Source organism: Artemia franciscana, unplaced genomic scaffold, assembly GCF_032884065.1.
Source record: "Artemia franciscana unplaced genomic scaffold, ASM3288406v1 Scaffold_1033, whole genome shotgun sequence".
NCBI lineage: Eukaryota > Metazoa > Arthropoda > Branchiopoda > Anostraca > Artemiidae > Artemia > Artemia franciscana.
Genome location: NW_027062727.1, coordinates 26,059 through 46,065, shown reverse-complemented (window position 1 = coordinate 46,065; position 20,007 = coordinate 26,059). Strand labels below are relative to the sequence as shown.

General features: G+C 35.4%; 1 protein-coding gene across 1 annotated transcript; it reads left to right on the top strand.

Annotated features, from left to right (window-relative positions):
* Positions 1–2,247: 2,247 nt before the first annotated feature.
* On the top strand, positions 2,248–19,865 carry LOC136042297 (uncharacterized). Its single transcript, XM_065727245.1, has 2 exons — positions 2,248–2,849; positions 19,487–19,865. Exons 1-2 carry the CDS (start codon positions 2,441–2,443, stop codon positions 19,576–19,578), a joined length of 501 nt encoding a protein of 166 aa, XP_065583317.1. The 5' UTR covers positions 2,248–2,440; the 3' UTR covers positions 19,579–19,865.
* The last annotated feature ends 142 nt before the right edge of the window (positions 19,866–20,007 follow it).

Below are 20,007 nucleotides of genomic sequence, written 5' to 3'. Positions count from 1 at the left end.
CACCGAGGACATAGGTAGAGAATAAATGTCATCGATTCCACGTAATAAAGTAGCACTAAAAGTATCCCATTTAGTTTTCTTATAAATGTATCTTGGCTCTTCAGTTTCAAATATGGGAAAATTAAACTCCAAAGTAAATAAAATATACGAGTGATCCGAAAGAGAAGGGTATTCATCAAGAACTTTCCAACACCTTACACTTTGAACAAGATTAGTACCTACAGCAGTAACGTCTGGGCTAGTTGTATTGCGTAGCCCATACGTTGTCTCACTAGGATCATTCACTACTAACAATGATTTACTAGCAAAAAAATCTTCAAGCTCCTTGCCTTTCTTGTCAGTTTGACTGTTACTCAGCCACAAAGGGCTTTTAGCGTTAAAATCCCCCCCAACAACGTAATTAGCAAAATGTCTGACCTTGTCTAAACAACTGATATTATCTGTCAATCGCTGCACCGAAGGAGGACAATATACCGAACAGAATGTCAAAGTTCTACTGTTCAAATAAACTGAGACTGTCACACATTCATTAGACGAGAGGTTATGGTGTACGTCAGCTTTTAGACTATTTTTCACTAATACGGCAGCACAAAAAAATTTCTTATCTGTGTCAATTTTAGAGAAACACTTGTAACTATATGGAACACATGATATTTTACAGAATTTATTTACATACGGTTCTTGCAACAGAACTATATCCGGTTTCAGTTCTTCTATTGTTTTTTGCAACTGTAGGGCTGCTGAATAAGAATGTTGCAAATTAATTTGAAGCACTGTTAAGTTATTCTTATCAATATTCACATCTCGAGATTGAGTCAATTAAACTGGATATTATTCTTTAAACGAGCAGTTAACTTCTTTGCAACCGGGCATTTGCTTAACTCATAGGCAGCATGCCCATCTGACTTAAGTTTGTTTTTTTCGCAAGCCCGGCAATTTGGGCGGGACGAAAAGGACTTGTCGCAATTTTTATAAGTGTGCGGGCCCAGCAACCATGAGCATACTTCGTCCGCTCTACAATCTGTCTTCCGATGACCGTATAAGCAACATTTGCTACATCTTATCAAGTGTACATAGTCGTCGCAAGAGGCAAGGATAAAACCGATCCGTAAGCCTCTTTGGGACAGTATAAATTGGCGGATCTTTGGACTCACTTCCACAACAACTTTCCTTTTTGACGCGTTTTCAAGAATGGTGATGATCCTGAAGCTTTCCCCTTCGTTGGCCATCCGCTGAATTTCTGGGTTACACTGCAGCAGGTATTTTTCACTTTCGTCTTTGACCTGAGGGGAGGGAGCCCCATTGACTAACATTCTTGGAAAGTGCTTTTTCACCTCTTTCGGTTTGTACTTCGTGTCCGACACTTTCTCTGTCAGTACTGACATGGCTGCCTCTAGCTCCCTTTTCGACCCCAATTCCAAGATGACTCTACCTTCCTTCGCCGGAACAACTTTCTTCACGGAAAAATCGGAATTTTCTCCTTTGACAACTCTGCTGATTGATTCCGTAACTTGCATGGCTTCGTCAAAATTCATACGGTTTCGTTTTTCCACAGATACAGGCTCCAGAATCACAGAGAATGTTTCAGGACCCTTGAGCGCTTGGGCATAAGACGCCTGCTGGGGTGCGGGTACATAAATCTGTCCATTTTTTTGCGATTTTATCCGCTCAAGCTCTTTCTGGAGATTCACAACTTCATTCAGACGGGAATTTTCGATTCGGAGGAGTTCAATGTTCTCTTCGATTGTTCGTTGGTGAAGATATTGGATTCTGCTGCATATTTGGGAGGCATTAAATTTACCACCGGGGACTTTGAATGACCCTATTACGTCCTTCAACATATCCAGCAGCACTGCAACACTTTTTTCATTCATGACAGTAAGAGACTCCAACGATTCGTGATCAGACGTCTCTAGGGACGATTTTACTTTGGACATCTTCGAGTAACAAACTAGGTATCCCGATCACGGTATCCCGTTCACGGTTCAGCGTCTAAATGAACGCCATCTATAATAACTGAAATTAGTAAGAATCTAATAATGTCAACGCCAAAAAAAAATTAGTTAGTTATTTCAAAAGATAGCTTCAAACAAATGCCAACTTTATGGGCAGATCTTAGTAAGGTAGGTTTAACCTAGCCCACTTAAGCATCCACAGATACACTGTATCAGTCAATCCAAGAGAATCATTGTAATCCAAATTTAATAATTTTCTCACTGTTTACATTCAGACAAACTTACTAAACTCCCATCACTGCATGTTCTGGTAAATAGCTGAAGATTGCCCTCAAGTGGGCTCAGTAGTGAAGTTCATGATTTCATCCAGGGACGGCTTTTGACACAGAAATCACTTGTCAGCGACATTAGATAGCGACGACAATAACAGAATTAAAGAATCTTAAAACACAAAATTAATAAGGCTTAAAAACTTGAATATCAATATGGAATCAAAGAAGAGCTCAGACACGGAAGACATCAGTTCGCATATTAGCCATACTGGCATTTCGCAAGTTAATAATTCCTTGTACTTTGAGCACTCAGTCAAAAGTCGGACTAGATCTAAATTGGCAAAATCTGCTAATGCCAGTAAAAGTAAAAGCCAAGGCTCACTTTCGAGAAAGCGGGAAGGTAACCAGGGGACTGAGATATCATCCAAAAGCGTGAAAGACTCAGCTTCTTCAAGCAAGAAAAAGCCTGCCGAGAAGCAGCATTTGCTTACTACAGATTCATTACTAGAAACTTATTTCAAGGCTTACCGTGTTATGGAATCAGTATTTGCTGACTTAGATGACAATACAGGCCAAATTTTGAAAACAGACAAAGAAGAAGCAAACACTTCTAATCATTCAGGTAATATGTCATTTAAATTTAGTTGGCTTGAAAGAGGAATTCATAGAAAAATAGCAGATAAAAATGGCGTATTTGTTAATTAAGAATTCGCATCCTAAACTGTAAATGAGAGAATTAATTTTGTTGGATCAACACTTGAAACACAAAGTTTAAGACAACTTTGCAGTTGTAGTAGATCAAGCAAAAATTAAGTCGCCAAGTAAATTTGCCCAAGTTTCTAAAGGTAAAAAAAAACAGAAAATTTAAGTGTTTCCAGAACAAGCATTCCGGCATTAGTTATGTCTGCCTTTGAATGCAAAATTTGATTTTAAAAATGATTTTTCCAATGAAAAATGCCAAAAGCATTCCAGTACTCATTTTTCTAAAAGTCGTTCGATCAAAATTCAGAGATAGCTATTTTGTTCAGCATAGTTGAAAGCTCCAATAACTATGCCTTTGGGGATGACATGCTTCCCACAGTCCCTGGGGAATGGATGAAAATGTGAAATTTGACATTAATACAGATAAATGTCTTCAGGACAAAATAAAGATATTTAAACTTAAAAACAAAGACTGCCATTAATTAAAAAGGGCAGTTTAAAAAAGGGTAGTTTTCTCATTCGTCAGTATAAGCCCTATGATAACAAAATTCTTACTTATTACATTCATGAATTTTGTATTTATTAGATTTTCATAATCATGCTCGGTTTAACTGCATTTTGTCATATAAAATCAGTATCTACTGACTTAGGTGATAATCAGGCTAACTTTTGAAAACAGATAAGGAAGAAGCAAACACCTCTAATCATTCAAGTAATATGTCGTTAAAATTAAGTTTACTTTAAACAGGAACACATATGATGTTAACAGATCAAAGTGACGTATTTGATAAATCAGATTTTGGACGCTAAACTGAAAATGAGAGAATCACTTTTGTGGAATTAATGCTCGATACAAAAAATATAGAAAAAATTCTGTTGGAGGCAGATCGAGCTTCTAAAATCAAGCTTATTTTCCTTCTAAAACTGAAAATTCAACTGTTCCCCGAACAAGTATTCCAACATCCGTTGCATCTGGTTTTGAATGAAAAATTCAAAGTAAATAAAAATGGAGTTTTCCTATGAAAAATACAGACTGAACCAAACAGTTAGTGGTAACAAAATCAGTCCAATAGTAACCGAAACTCTAAAAAGCGGAATTGTCATTACAATAGATACATCAAAAGAATTAGCTTTTGATGTATCTTGGCGGGAATAGAGTTGAATTTTTGGATCAAATAGAAATTCTAGTGCGCTTTTTGACTGACCGAAACGATTGGAGGGCAACTAGTCCCTTTTTACCTAAACCTATTCAAGCATAATTTTAAGATAATCATTTTACTCAGCATATTTAAAAGGTCCAATAACTATGCTTCTGAGGATGACATGACCTCCCGCAGCCAAAGGCAAAGGGGTGTATTTTAGGAAATTTGACGATTGTTTACATATAGGGTTTTTTATTGGGAAGTATGCAGTATTTATTATATAGACATTTTTCGGAAGGGGGGGGGGGGCACGGGGAGAATTTCTGCAAGGCTTGTTTTATTGAAATATAAGGGTAATAGAAATTGCCTCGGAAATAAAGCCCTTTATCTGAATCAAATGTACTTGATTAAGCTTTCTTACATATTACAATGGGTCTCAACTTATGGCCCAAAATTAGAGCTGTTTTTTTTTTATATTCAATTTCAATGTTTCTTGGTTTCTGTTTTGAAGGAAGAATCTTGTTCTGCTTTACCCAAATTAATAATAATTGCCCAAATTAATAATACTTATTGAAAATAGGCTACATTTAAATATTCATGAAATCAGGCAGCTATTAACTGCTGCAGAAACTGCTGTATGAACTGCTTATTTAGAAAAGTATATATCGCGGCTGCTTGGTACGGACCTCGTATAATGGAGAAATCATATTGTTCGGGAGACGATAAAAACCGTTTTAATGGTGCAATTTTTAGACAAAATACCAAATAATTCCAAATGACTCAGGATCTGTTTTTGCGTGGATTAGAGCTATATTATCAAAGATATTACGGGATATTACGAGGTATAACTTATATTTCTAATGTAAGATTATCAAAGATATTACGATGTGTGTCTTTCTTATTTTGCCATGTGGGTATTAGAGATGAAGTTTTATCGTTGTCGTCAGATGACGCAACATAAGAACTGCAAAAGACGCATATAAAAAGTTGTTTTCGGTAAAAATCGATTATACAAGGTGTGCATGCATCAGCCACGATATGTCAAAGGCGTATTTAAAGACTGAATGTCTGAATGTGTCTTTTTAAGTTGCTGGGTTTTTTTTTTTTTTTAATTTTTCATTTTATCGAAAAAAATAAATGCCGCAAAGCGATTGACTGTTCATACTTTGAGTATTTATTTGACATCTCATTTGAGCATGGACCTGTTAAGCATTTTGGCTTGAACACAGTTTATTTAAATAGCAAAGTAGACCATGGGCTTTTGTCTCGTTTTTGTGTTTTATTAAATAAAAAAACAAGTTTTTTTTTAACAGAAAGTAAGGAGTAATATTAAAACTTAAAACGAACAGAAATTACTTCGTATATGAAAGGGGCTTTTAATCCTCAACACCCCGCTCTTTACGCTAAATTTCTTTTATGTTTTAAAAAGTAGAGTTAAGAGAAAGAGGCAAACTTTAGCGTAAAGAGCGAGGGTCTTCTACTTTTTAAAACAGTAGAGAGTCTTTCTCTCAACTCTACTTTTTAAAACAGTAAAAAACTTTAGCGTAAAGTGCGGGGCGTTGAAGAGGGAAGAGTCCCTTTCGTATACGGAGTTATTTTTGTTCGTTTTATGTTTTAATATTGCTCCTTACTTTCAGTTAAAAACACTTGTTTTTTTTTCTTATTTAATTTCTGAGCGTTTTTGAATTAATGCATGTTTTGATTTTGGCTCTCCGCACATGAATAATTAAAACGAAATTTGAATATTTATTTATTTTTATGGCTAAATGGCTTCCTCATAGTTTTGATCGGGCGATTTTGAGAAAAAAGGAGCGGGGGAGTAGGCCTAGTTACCCTTCAAATTTTTGATTATTTAAAAAGGCAACTAGAACTTTTAATTTTTCTACGAATGTTTTTATTAGTAAAAATATACGTAACTTACGAATTAACTTACGTAACGAACTTCTATATTCTTATGTTTTTATTACGTATATGAGTGAATTCATCCCCTAGTCTGTACCTCACTCTTTACACTAAAGCTTAAATTTTGTCCCAATTCGTTAAGAATGACCCCTGAATCACAAAAACCGTAAAATAAATACTTGAAATTTATAAAAATTACTTTAGCGTAAAGAGCGAGGTATTGTGGAGGGGACGAACCCCCTTACATGCGTAATACTTTTCTTTTTATGTGGATATACTCCCTCCCCTCAAACGATCCCCCAACCAAAAAATCCCCCTGAAAGCGTCTGTACACTTCCCAATAACAATTACCATATGTAAACACTGGTAAAATTTGTAACCCGCAACCCCTCCCATGGAGACTGGGGGAGAGTAAGTCGTCCCTAAAGACATATTTATTATTAGGTTTTTCGACTATGCTGAATAAAATGGATATCTCAAAATTTTTATCTGGTGACTTTGGGGAAAATGAGCATGGGAGAGGGTCGAGGTGCCCTCCAATGTTTTTGGTCACTTAACCCTTTCAGACCTGAACCAAGAAGGAGTTGCGTAAAAATTCTGAAAATAGCAGAGAGTGATCCTGGAGGTTCAACTAGAACAGGTTTATTTTTTTGAAATTTTTATTTCATTCCATATCCAAAATGTGAATGGTTACCATATGGTCACGTCGGGTATATACAGATACTATTATAGGTGAAAATTTGTGAAACAGTTGCGATCTGAGTTCAAACACAGTCGAACTTTGCACTTCGAACACATGATTCGACTGGTTCCACCCCTAACGCACTTCTCATAGCGACGCCTTCCCTTTTCAGTCGTATCCGGAAAATGCGAGGTCTGGTCAAACCTCACTGATTCCGAAGGCATCCCGTCTCGCGAGATAGTCGTATTGCGCTTGGTCACTGATAAGAATGGTCTTCCAACTCGAGGACTTTGAGATACGCCAGTAAGAACCAACCCACGAGCAATGTCCATTTTGAAGTACAGCAGAGACATGTGCTGAACATTGATCTGCTTACACTGTCGGCAGTGTATCAGCCAGGCGTTATTCACAGCCATGTCAAAGAAGTAGTACACAATCCTCGTATACCATTTCTTAGAGCGAATGTCAGTCCTGTAAAGCTCCAGGAACATGTCAGCAAGATCTACGCCCCCCATTGATTTGTTGTAGTCAGGGACGATTCGGGGGCGATCAACTTCGACGTATTTCCGTGTTGTGCCATCCCATCTCTGACACTTATCAATTGGGGTGACTGCACAGTATGAAGAAGCCAAATGGACTGGTTTGTTGTCATACCATTTTACTACCGATACTTCTGAATGTCTTTCAAAACGGAAGTCCACTGACCCTCGTCCTTTCTTCTTCATGTAGGCGTTGGTATCTAGAACAGCGCCCCTCATTCTGTTGCTGCGTATCGTACCACATGACTCGGTGCCATATTCAACCCGGAGCTTGTGAATGAGATCGATGCCAGTATAGAAGTTATCAAAGAACAACTTGAAGTTCATGAACCTTGGCAGATTTTCTACAAGCCGAAGGACAACGTCAGTACCTTGGCCAAGTTCAGAAATTTCAACAGCTCCTTTTCCTGTATATATCTCTATGTCATACACTATTCCGCTGATGCCGGCTCCCGTGAAAACCTTTACACCCCACGAGTGGGGCTTGTCCTTCAAGTACTGTCGAAATCCAATTCTTCCTTTGAATGGGATCATCTGTTCGTCAATACTTTGGATCTCATTTCTTTGTCTATTTTTTTTCAGATTCTCCCTGAATGCGTCGTATAGTCTTCTGATCTTGAACAGTTTATCATGACCAACTTCCCCTTTCGGTATCATTAAGGTGTCATAGCAAATGTGTAAAAAAGACCTCAAGCTGATGAACCTATCTCTGCTCATGGTATCAGCCACCGGGGAATATCGTATTCCATTCTCCCAGTACATTCTAATAGCCGGAAGTTTGAGAATGCTCATAAGCATTTGAACTCCAAGAAATCTGCGCAGCTCTTCAAGGGAAAGTTTCAGAGCAAGATTCTTCTTTCTCATGGCATTCAGATTCGTTTGGTCCACAATGTTTGAAAGAATGTCTTCTGTGATAAACATTCGGAAGAGATCAAGGGGCGTTTGTACCTCGTCATAGTGTGGCATAGAATCCTAACATGTAATATTTCGAGGTTCGGGCTCCGTTTTTATCCACTTGTATTGCTTTGCCTCCTTCGCTACCTTCTTTTTTGCTACTGGTTTTGCCGTGACCTGAGGAGCATCAGTTGGAGTTACTAGACCGGCCACTGCTTGGGAAGGAGCATTTTTTTGAGCTCTTGTAAGGATAAAGGGTTCAGCAGGTGCAGTAACTGTTGCTGACTGTATTGCAGAAGAAGCTGACACTAGTGCTGATGATGTGCTTGAAGAACTGTTTGACGCTGTTATATCATTCAAGCCCGGAAGAGGCAAATCGAATTGATCCATGTCATCGCCATTGTCTAACTCGAACCTGCCAAGCATTGCTAAAGGGATGTCGTCTGTGTGGTCGATATCCTCTTTATCTCTTCCGTCTTCATTGCCATAACAGTTGAGAGAACGTAAAGGCTGAAATTCTTGATCTGGATTGTCTGGTGCCCAGTTTGGGTCGTCGTCGTCGGAAGAGATATCGAGATCTGAATCACAATCAGGTATGAATAAAAGCCTTGCTGCTTCTTCTGCAGTCATTTTCTTGTTAACTCTTCTACTTCTTTCCTTGATCAGTCTCTCTTCCAAGGGCTTGGGACCATGACCTCTCATGGAGTCAGAGCTCGTGCTTGGATCAGCTGAAAAGAAATTCAAGGTAAGTGCATCACTTAATAATAACAATAATAATAGTATATTGCAATAAAATAGGCCATTGGCCTCAACACTTGCCTGAGGCATCCCACAAAATAGCTTTTTTACCCTTGTTTCAGTAAAAAGGAGGAACAGAAAGAAAATGTGCCTATTCCCGATCATAAAAAGGACTTGCTGCCTCGTTTGCTGTACAAATCTGCCTAGGTATGGTTTGGCACTGAATGCCTGACGTGACCATTTGGTAATCGATCGTTAGCAACCTTGTTTGCGGCTAACCTACAGCTCAGAATTAGACTAGTGATATCTCATTCGAAAGAACGCATTCTTAGCTACAAAATAAGATCATAATCAGGCTCTGAACTTACCAGAAACGTCCAGGTCATCGAGGTCGAAATCTGCACTTTTCCTCTTTTTCGACATTTTATGTTTTGTCTAAACTTGGACGCTCGCTCGACCGCTCGGGTAAAGCCTTGAGGGACAATAAATTCAAACGCGACAGAGTCAAGCAAGTGCTATCTAGTGGAAAAGAAATCACGGTTGTGACTTTGTCGAGTCGAGAGAAAAAAAATAGGAGGCGAGCGGTATCCGTATGGTGACCACAGGCATGAAAGGGTTAAAAAGGACACTAGAACTTCTAATTTCCGTTAGAATGAGCCCTCTCACAACATTTTAGGGCCACTGGGTCGATACGATCACCCCTGGGAAAAATAACAACAAAAAAACAAACAAATAAACACGCATCCGTGATCGTCTTGTGGTAAAATATGCAAAATTCCACATTTTTGCTGATAGGAGCCTGAAACTTCTACTTTAGGGTTTTCTGATACGCTGAATCTGATGGTGTGATTTTAGTTAAGATTCTATGACTTTAAAGGAGTGTTTTCCCTTATTTTCTAAAATAAGGCCTCAGGCTCGTAACTTTCAAGTCTAAACTTAATGAAACTTATATATTTAAAATCAGCATTAAAATGCGATTTTTTTGATGCAACTATCCGTTTTTTAAGGTTTCGGTTACTATTGAGCCGGGTCGCTCCTTACAACAGTTCGTTATCACGAACTGTTTGATGTTACCAAATATTTTGGCTATCAATATTGTTAACTTATTGCTTCTGAGTGGAATAACATAGTTATTATCATAACGGTACTCAAATAGATCTTCTCACAAATTCTTAATTTGGCTTTCGTTTTCAAAAAAAAGCAAAAATTGCTATGAAGCTGAGCTAGAATATGCTTGGAAAACTACAACTGATGTTGCATTTTAATCAAATTCAACTTAATTATAAGAAATTCAGTCAGTTTTTTAGAATAAGTTCAGGTTTCAGATTCAGATACTTAGCCTATTACTTCACCAAAAAAAAAAAAAAAAAAAAAAAAAAAAAAAAAAAAAAAAAAAAAAAAAAAAAAAAAAACCATAACCACATCATATAAAAAACTCTAGTACCGTACATAAGACGAGATTCCTCTGGGTGGCTCTTTCTTCTAACCATCTTTAAACAAAGAAAAAACACTAAATAAACATTAACACAAAAACTGATTCATTATTTTTTCACAAAAAAGAAGAAATAATTAATCGTCACAAACAAAAAAGGTTAAACATTTTATCTCGTTACAATCTAACATCCCCCCCTTTACATTACAGCATTCTTGCATCCCTTCCAAAAAAAAATTATCTCCCTTTTTCAATCAAAAAGTTTTTTACTTTCTTTTCAACACAATTAAGCTACCAGCCGCACTAATGCTATCCGGAAGACCGCTCAAACAGCTCGTAGTAACGAGCTGAAGGAGTGAAATGGCTCATTAGTAACTGAAACTCTAAAAAACAGAATTTCGATAACAATAGATATATCAAAAGCATTCATTTATTATACTGATTTCAAATATATGAGATTCATCTAGTTTAGTGTTAATCATCAAAGACTACAAGCCTGAGAAAATTTGTCTGCTTTTCGATATAGGGGAGAAACACACCCTAAAAGTCAAATAATGAAAATCACAGCATCAGATTCAGCGTATCTGAAAACCGTTTCGTAGATGTTTCAAGCTCTTATCTATAAAGCTCTTATCTTATCCATCATATCTATAAATATAAAAATAAGTTGTCTGTGTGTGTGGGGGTCTGTCGGGTGACGTCATGTTTGTGTGTTGACTGACGTCATGTTTTCGACTAACGAAATTACAGACCGGGACACCGGGACACAAATGACGACCGGGACACCGCCACATAGGGAATATAAATGACGACCGGGACACTCAAAGAGAAAGCGACCGGGACACAAGGAATGTTCGATTAGCAATCACCATCAACAAAGCACCGGGACACAAATGACGACCGGGACACAGGGAGTATAAATGACGACCAGGACATAAGTAAAAAAAACTAAAAAAAGGTAAAAACTACAAATAAACTAAAAAGAAAAAACTTAAAACTAATAAAAAAAACTAAAAAAGCTAAAAAACAAAAAAAAAATAAAAAAAGGGAAAAAAATGAAAAATAAAGGAGAAAAACAAAACTAAAAAAAATACAAAAAAAGAAAAACTAAAAAAAAACTAAAAAAACTAAAAAAAAAGTAAAAACCAAAAAAAAACTAAAAAGAAAAAAAGGGGGAAAATACAAAAATTTATTTCATCATATACCATTTCAAAAACGAATGGACATACAGACCGGGATACAAATGACGACCGGGACCCAGGGAATATAATCCGGGACACTGGGACAAAAATGACGACCGGGACACCGGGTCACAAGGAATATAAATGACGCCCGGGAGACTCAAAGAGAAATCACAGACTGGGACACCGGGACACAAATGACGACCGGGACACAGGAAATATAAATGACGACCGAGACACAGGGACACAACTACAACGGGGACGCCGGGGGGCACAGGGGGATATATAAATGACGACGGCGACACAGGGAATGGTCGATTAGCAATCACCATCAACAAAGCTCAAGGGCAATCATTAGAATCATGAGGTATAGATCTGAATACGGATTGTTTTCCCATGGACCATTATATGTTGCATGTTCAAGAGCCGGTAAACCTGACAATCTATTTATATGCACAGACAATGGGACAACAAAGAATGTTGTATATTCGCAAGTTTTACGTAGTATAAACATATATATATATATATATATATATATATATATATATATATATATATATATATATATATATATATATATATATATATATATATATATATATATATATATATATATATATATATATATATATATATATATATATATATATATATATATATATATATATATATATATACATATATATATATATATATTTATATATATATATGTATATGTATATATATATATATATATATATATATATATATATATATATATATATATATATATATATATATATATATATATATATATATATATATATATATATATATATATATATATATATATATATATATATATATATATATATATATATATATATATATATATATATATATATATATATATATATATATATATATATATATATATATATATATATATATATATATATATATATATATATCTATATTCACAGGTGGGACATAGGGACACAACTACAATGGCGCGTAACTAATATGGTGCGTAACGAATTACGCGCGCGGGGGGGGCTTGGGGGGGAGGGTGAAGCGCCCCCACCAACTAGGTGTTGGGGTAGTGCGAAGCGCCACCCCAACAGCTAGTAGGGAATATAAATGACGACTGGGACACTCAAAGAGAAAGCGACCGGGACACAAGGAATGTTCGATTAGCAATCACCATCAACAAAGCACCGGGACACAAATGACGACCGGGACACAGGGAATATAAATGACGACCAGGACACTCAAAGAGAAATTACAGACCGGGACACCGGAACACAAATGACGACCGGGACAAAAATGACGACCGGGACACCGGTACACAGGGAATATAAATGACGACCGCGACACTCAAAGAGAAATTACAGACTGGGACACCGGGACACAAATGACGACCGGGACACAGGGAAACAACAACAACGGGGAAGCCGGGGGGCACAGGGGGATATATAAATGACGACGGGGACACAGGGACTGTTCGATTAGCAATCACCATCAACAAAGCTCATGGGCAATCATTAGAATAATGAGGTATAGATCTGAATACAGATTGTTTTCCCATGAACCATTATATGTTGCATGTTCAAGAGTCGGTAAACCTGACAATCTATTTATATGCACAGACAATGGGACAACAAAGAATGTTGTATATTCGCAAGTTTTACGTAGTATAAACATATATATATATATATATATATATATATATATATATATATATATATATATATATATATATATATACATATATATATATATATATATATGTATATATATCTATATATATAAAAATAAGTTGTCTGTCTGTGGATGGATGGATGGATCAGGTGACGTCACCTGAAAAAACTGGATCAGGTGACGTCAAAACTGAAAAAACTAAAAAAAGGCAAAAACTACAAAAAAAACTAAAAACTAATAAAAAAAATAAAAAAGCTAAAAAACTAAAAAAACTAAAAAAAGGCAAAAACTACAAAAAAAACTAAAAACTAATAAAAAAGCTAAAAAACTAAAAAAACTAAAAAAAGGCAAAAACTACAAAAAAAAACTAAAAACTAATAAAAAAAATAAAAAAGCTAAAAAACTAAAAAAACTAAAAAAACTAAAAACTAAAAAAAAACTAAAAAAAAGGAAAAAACTGAAAAATAAGCTAAAATAAAGGTAAAAACCAATAAAAAACTAAAAAAAAAACTGAAAAAACTAAAAAAAGGCAAAAACTACAAAAAAAACTAAAAACTAATAAAAAAAGTAGAAAAGCTAAAAAACTAAAAAAACTAAAAAAAGGTAAGAAACTAAAAAAAATAAAAAATAAAAAAAAACTAAAAAAAAGGAAAAAACTGAAAAATAAGCTAAAATAAAGGTAAAAACCAATAAAAAACTAAAAAGAAAAAAAGGAAAAAACTAAAAAAAATTTTCATCTAAAAAACTAAAAAAAACTAAAAAAGGTAAAAACTAAAAGAACTAAAAAAGAAAAAAATAAATGACGCAACTCAAAGAGAAAGCGACCAGGACAAAAGGAATGTTCGATTAGCAATCAACAAAGCACCGGGACACAGGGAGTATAAATGACGACCAGGACATAAGTAAAAAAAAAAACTATCTATATATATAAAAATAAGTTGTCTGTGGATCTGTGGATCGTGGATCAGGTGACGTCACCTGAAAAAACTGGATCAGGTGACGTCAAAACTGAAAAAACTAAAAAAAGGCAAAAACTACAATAAAAAACTAAAAACTAATAAAAAAAATAAAAAAGTTAAACAACTAAAAAAAACTAAAAAAAGGCAAAAACTACAAAAAAAAACTAAAAACTAATAAAAAAGCTAAAAAACTAAAAAAACTAAAAAAAAGGCAAAAACTACAAAAAAAAACTAAAAACTAATAAAAAAAATAAAAAAGCTAAAAAACTAAAAAAACTAAAAAAACTAAAAAAAGGTAAAAAACTAAAAAAACTAAAAACTAAAAAAAACTAAAAAAAAGGAAAAAACTGAAAAATAAGCTAAAATAAAGGTAAAAACCAATAAAAAACTAAAAAAAAAACTGAAAAAACTAAAAAAAGGCAAAAACTACAAAAAAACTAAAAACTAATAAAAAAAGTAAAAAAGCTAAAAAACTAAAAAAACTAAAAAAACTAAAAAAACTAAAAGAAGGTAAAAAACTAAAAAAAATAAAAAATAAAAAAAAACCAAAAAAAAGGAAAAAACTGAAAAATAAGCTAACATAAAGGTAAAAACCAATAAAAAACTAAAAAGAAAAAAAGGAAAAAACTAAAAAAAAATTTCATCTAAAAAACTAAAAAAAACTAAAAAAGGTAAAAACTAAAAGAACTAAAAAAGAAAAAAATAAATGACGACACTCAAAGAGAAAGCGACCAGGACAAAAGGAATGTTCGATTAGCAATCAACAAAGCACCGGGACACAGGGAGTATAAATGACGACCAGGACATAAGTAAAAAAAAAAATTAACAAAACTAAAAAGAAGGTAAAAACTACAAAAAAACTAAAAAGAAAAAAAAAACTAAAAACTAATAAAAAAACTAAAAAATCTAAAAATCTAAATAAACTAAAAAAGAAAAAAAAAGGAAAAAAATAAAGGAGAAAAACAAAACTAAAAAACGAATGTATATACAGACCGGTACACCGGGATACAAATGACGACCGGGACACAGGGAATATAAATGACGACCGGGACACAGGGACACAACTACAACGGGGACACCGGGGGAAACAGGGGGATATAAATGACGACCGGGACAAAAAAACTAAAAAGAAAAAAAAACTAAAAACTAATAAAAAAACTAAAAAATCTAAAAATCTAAATAAGCTAAAAAAGAAAAAAAAGGAAAAAAATAAAGGAGAAAAACAAAACTAAAAAACGAATGTATATACAGACCGGGACACCGGGATACAAATGACGACCGGGACACAGGGAATATAAATGACGACCGGGACACAGGGACACAACTACAACGGGGACACCGGGGGAAACAGGGGGATGTAAATGACGACCGGGACACCGGGACAGGGAATGGTCGATTAGCAATCACCATCAACAAAGCTCAAGGGCAATCATTAGAATCATGAGGTATAGATCTGAATACAGATTGTTTTCCCATGGACCATTATATGTTGCATGTTCAAGAGTCGGTAAACCTGACAATCTATTTATATGCAAAGACAATGGGACAGCAAAGAATGTTGTATATTCGCAAGTTTATATATATATATATATATATATATATATATATATATAAACTACAAAAAAAACTAAAAACTAATAAAAAAAATAAAAAAGCTAAAAAACTAAAAAAACTAAAAAAACTAAAAAAAGGTAAAAAACTAAAAAAACTAAAAACTAAAAAAAACTAAAAAAAAGGAAAAAACTGAAAAATAAGCTAAAATAAAGGTAAGAACCAATAAAAAACTAAAAAAAAACTGAAAAAACTAAAAAAAGGCAAAAACTACAAAAAAACTAAAAACTAATAAAAAAAGTAAAAAAGCTAAAAAACTAAAAAAACTAAAAAAACTAAAAGAAGGTAAAAAACTAAAAAAAATAAAAAATAAAAAAAAACCAAAAAAAAGGAAAAAACTGAAACATAAGCTAACATAAAGGTAAAAACCAATAAAAAACTAAAAAGAAAAAAAGGAAAAAACTAAAAAAAATTTTCATCTAAAAAACTAAAAAAAACTAAAAAAGGTAAAAACTAAAAGAACTAAAAAAGAAAAAAATAAATGACGACACTCAAAGAGAAAGCGACCAGGACAAAAGGAATGTTCGATTAGCAATCAACAAAGCACCGGGACACAGGGAGTATAAATGACGACCAGGACATAAGTAAAAAAAAAAATTAACAAAACTAAAAAGAAGGTAAAAACTACAAAAAAACTAAAAAGAAAAAAAAACTAAAAACTAATAAAAAAACTAAAAAATCTAAAAATCTAAATAAACTAAAAAAGAAAAAAAAAGGAAAAAAATAAAGGAGAAAAACAAAACTAAAAAACGAATGTATATACAGACCGGTACACCGGGATACAAATGACGACCGGGACACAGGGAATATAAATGACGACCGGGACACAGGGACACAACTACAACGGGGACACCGGGGGAAACAGGGGGATATAAATGACGACCGGGACAAAAAAACTAAAAAGAAAAAAAAACTAAAAACTAATAAAAAAACTAAAAAATCTAAAAATCTAAATAAGCTAAAAAAGAAAAAAAAGGAAAAAAATAAAGGAGAAAAACAAAACTAAAAAACGAATGTATATACAGACCGGGACACCGGGATACAAATGACGACCGGAAACAGGGAATATAAATGACGACCGGGACACAGGGACACAACTACAACGGGGACACCGGGGAAACAGGGGGATGTAAATGACGACCGGGACACCGGGACAGGGAATGGTCGATTAGCAATCACCATCAACAAAGCTCAAGGGCAATCATTAGAATCATGAGGTATAGATCTGAATACAGATTGTTTTCCCATGGACCATTATATGTTGCATGTTCAAGAGTCGGTAAACCTGACAATCTATTTATATGCAAAGACAATGGGACAGCAAAGAATGTTGTATATTCGCAAGTTTATATATATATATATATATATATATATATATATATATATATATATATATATATATATATATATATATATCTATCTATATTCACAGGTGGGACATAGGGACACAACTACAATGGCGCGTAACTATTATGGCGCGTAACGACTTACGCGCGCGGGGGGGCTTGGGGGGGGCGCGAAGCGCCCCCACCAACTAGGTGTTGGGGTGGCGCGAAGCGCCACCCCAACAGCTAGTATATATATATATATATATATATATATATATATATATATATATATATATATATATATATATATATATATAGATATATATATATATATATATATATATATATATATATAGATATATATATATATATATATATATATATATATATATATATATTCACAGGTGGGACATAGGGACACAACTACAATGGCGCGTAACTAATATGGTGCGTAACGAATTACGCGCGCGGGGGGGGCTTGGGGGGGAGGGTGAAGCGCCCCCACCAACTAGGTGTTGGGGTAGCGCGAAGCGCCACCCCAGCAGCTAGTAGGGAATATAAATGACGACCGGGACACTCAAAGAGAAAGCGACCGGGACACTCAAAGAGAAAGCGACCGGGACACAAGGAATGTTCGATTAGCAATCACCATCAAGAAAGCACCGGGACACAAATGACGACAGGGACACAGGGAATATAAATGACGACCAGGACACTCAAAGAGAAATTACAGACCGGGACACCGGAACACAAATGACGACCGGGACAAAAATGACGACCGTGACACCGGGACACAGGGAATATAAATGACGACCGCGACACTCAAAGAGAAATTACAGACTGGGACACCGGGACACAAATTACGACCGGGACACAGGGAAACAACAACAACGGGGAAGCCGGGGGGCACAGGGGGATATATAAATGACGACGGGGACACAGGGACTGTTCGATTAGCAATCACCATCAACAAAGCTCAAGGGCAATCATTAGAATAATGAGGTATAGATCTGAATACAGATTGTTTTTCCCATGGACAATTATATGTTGCATGTTCAAGAGTCGGTAAACCTGACAATCTATTTATATGCACAGACAAAGGGACAGCCAAGAATGTTGTGTATTCGCAAGTTTTACGTAGTTAAAAATATATATATATATCTATCTATATTCACAGGTGGGACACAGGGACACAACTACAATGGCGCGAAACTAATATGGCGCGTAACGACTTACGCGCACGGGGGGGCTTGGGGGGTGGGGTCGAAGCGCCCCCACCAGCTAGGTGTTGGGGTGGCGCAAAGCGCCACCCTTACAGCTAGTGGGTAATAATTTCTTTTCGTTTTAAATTTTAATGCTTCTCCTTACTTTCAGTTGGAAAAAACTTTTTCATATTATTTTTTCATTGTATTTTTTTTAAATAATGCTAGATAATCCTGCGCTCCCTTCATGAAAAATTTTCTTCCCCCATGGCAAATTCCTCCAAGGAAAGTTCCCCCAACATATCCCCCTCTTCTCAACTCCTCCCCCCAACCTAAAAATTCCCCTGAAAACGTCTATACACTTCCAAATAACAATTACTACATGTAAGCACTGCCCCCACAGTCTCCACAGTCCCACGGGGACTGTGGGGGAGTAAGTCGTCCCCAAAGACATAGTTTTTAAGGTTTTTTGACTACGCTAAATAAAATGGCTATCTCAGAATTTTGATCTGGTGACTTTGGGAAAATAATTAGCGTGAGAGGGGGCCTAGGTGCCCTCCAATCTTTTTGATCACTTAAAAAGGCACTAGAACTTTTCATTTCCGTTAGAATGAGCCCTCTTGCAAGATTCTAGGACGACTGGGTCGACACAATCACCCCTGGAAAAAAAAACAACAAAAGACAAACAAATAAACACGCATCCGTGATCTGCCTTCTGGCAAAAAATACAAAATTCCACATTTTTGTAGATAGGAGCTTGAAACTTCTACAATAGGGTTCTCTGATACGCTGAATCTGATGGTGTGATTTTCGCTAAGATTCTATGACTTTTAGGGTGGTTTTCTCCTAATTTCTAAAATAAGGCAAATTTTCTCAGGCTTGTAACTTTTGATGGGTAAGACTAGACCTGATTAAAATTATATATTTAAAATCAGCATTAAAATTTAATTCCTTTGATGTAGCTATTGATATCAAAACTCAATTTTTTAGAGTTTTGGTTACTATTGAGCCGGGTCGCTCCTTACTTACAGTTCGTTAACACGAACTGTTTGAAAGAATTATGGATCTGCCTTGGTTATCACAGCCCCTTAAGTAGCAAAAGATTATAATGACCATATGGGTGGTGTAGCCCTTTCAGAACAGAAAAGGGCGACACATGGAAGAGATAGAAAGTCGTTAAAATGGTGGTGGCATCGACTTTTTTGGGGTTTTGTTGATTTGACTCTCTGTAATACCTATGTTTTGCACACTCTCTTTTTTCCTGAAGAAAAATTGACACTGCTTGAGTTTCGGCAAAGGGTCGTGAGAAGACTCGTGTCTGTGCAACAGTCGAAGAGGAAAAATGGAAGCACTTTTTAGAAAGCAGTTGCAGTTAACAAGAAAAGACGAGGGAGCTGCAGTGCCTCGGTTCCAGGCGATGTCTATCTTAGTGGTCTGGGCGATCACTGGCCTAAATGTGTACCTCAGCGCTTAAGATGTGAAATGTGTTCTCTAAAGCAAATTGAATCAAGACCACATTCGATTTGCTCCAAATATGGTGTGACGTTGTGCATCAATGTACGGAAGAATTGTTTTGCTGAGTATCGAGAGTATCATCAATGGACTGAGTTAAAATTAACATTTCAATTGAATTTTCATATGTTGAATAAACGATTTTTCTTATAGAAAAAAGTAACTTGCTCAGCGGGACTTCTCGGTTCCTTCGGCAGCATTCGGTCAGGCTCACTTGCCCAGCGGAAAGGACTCTATATATCCAACGCCCCTCGATTATCTGGATATAGACTCCTT

Coding starts and splice junctions, on each gene's coding strand:
- LOC136042297 (XM_065727245.1), top strand. CDS start 2,441: ATGGAATCAAAGAAGAGCTCAGACACGGAAGACATCAGTTCGCATATT. Junction 2,850..19,486: donor AAACACTTCTAATCATTCAG/GTAATATGTCAT, acceptor TTTTTCCTGAAG/AAAAATTGACACTGCTTGAG.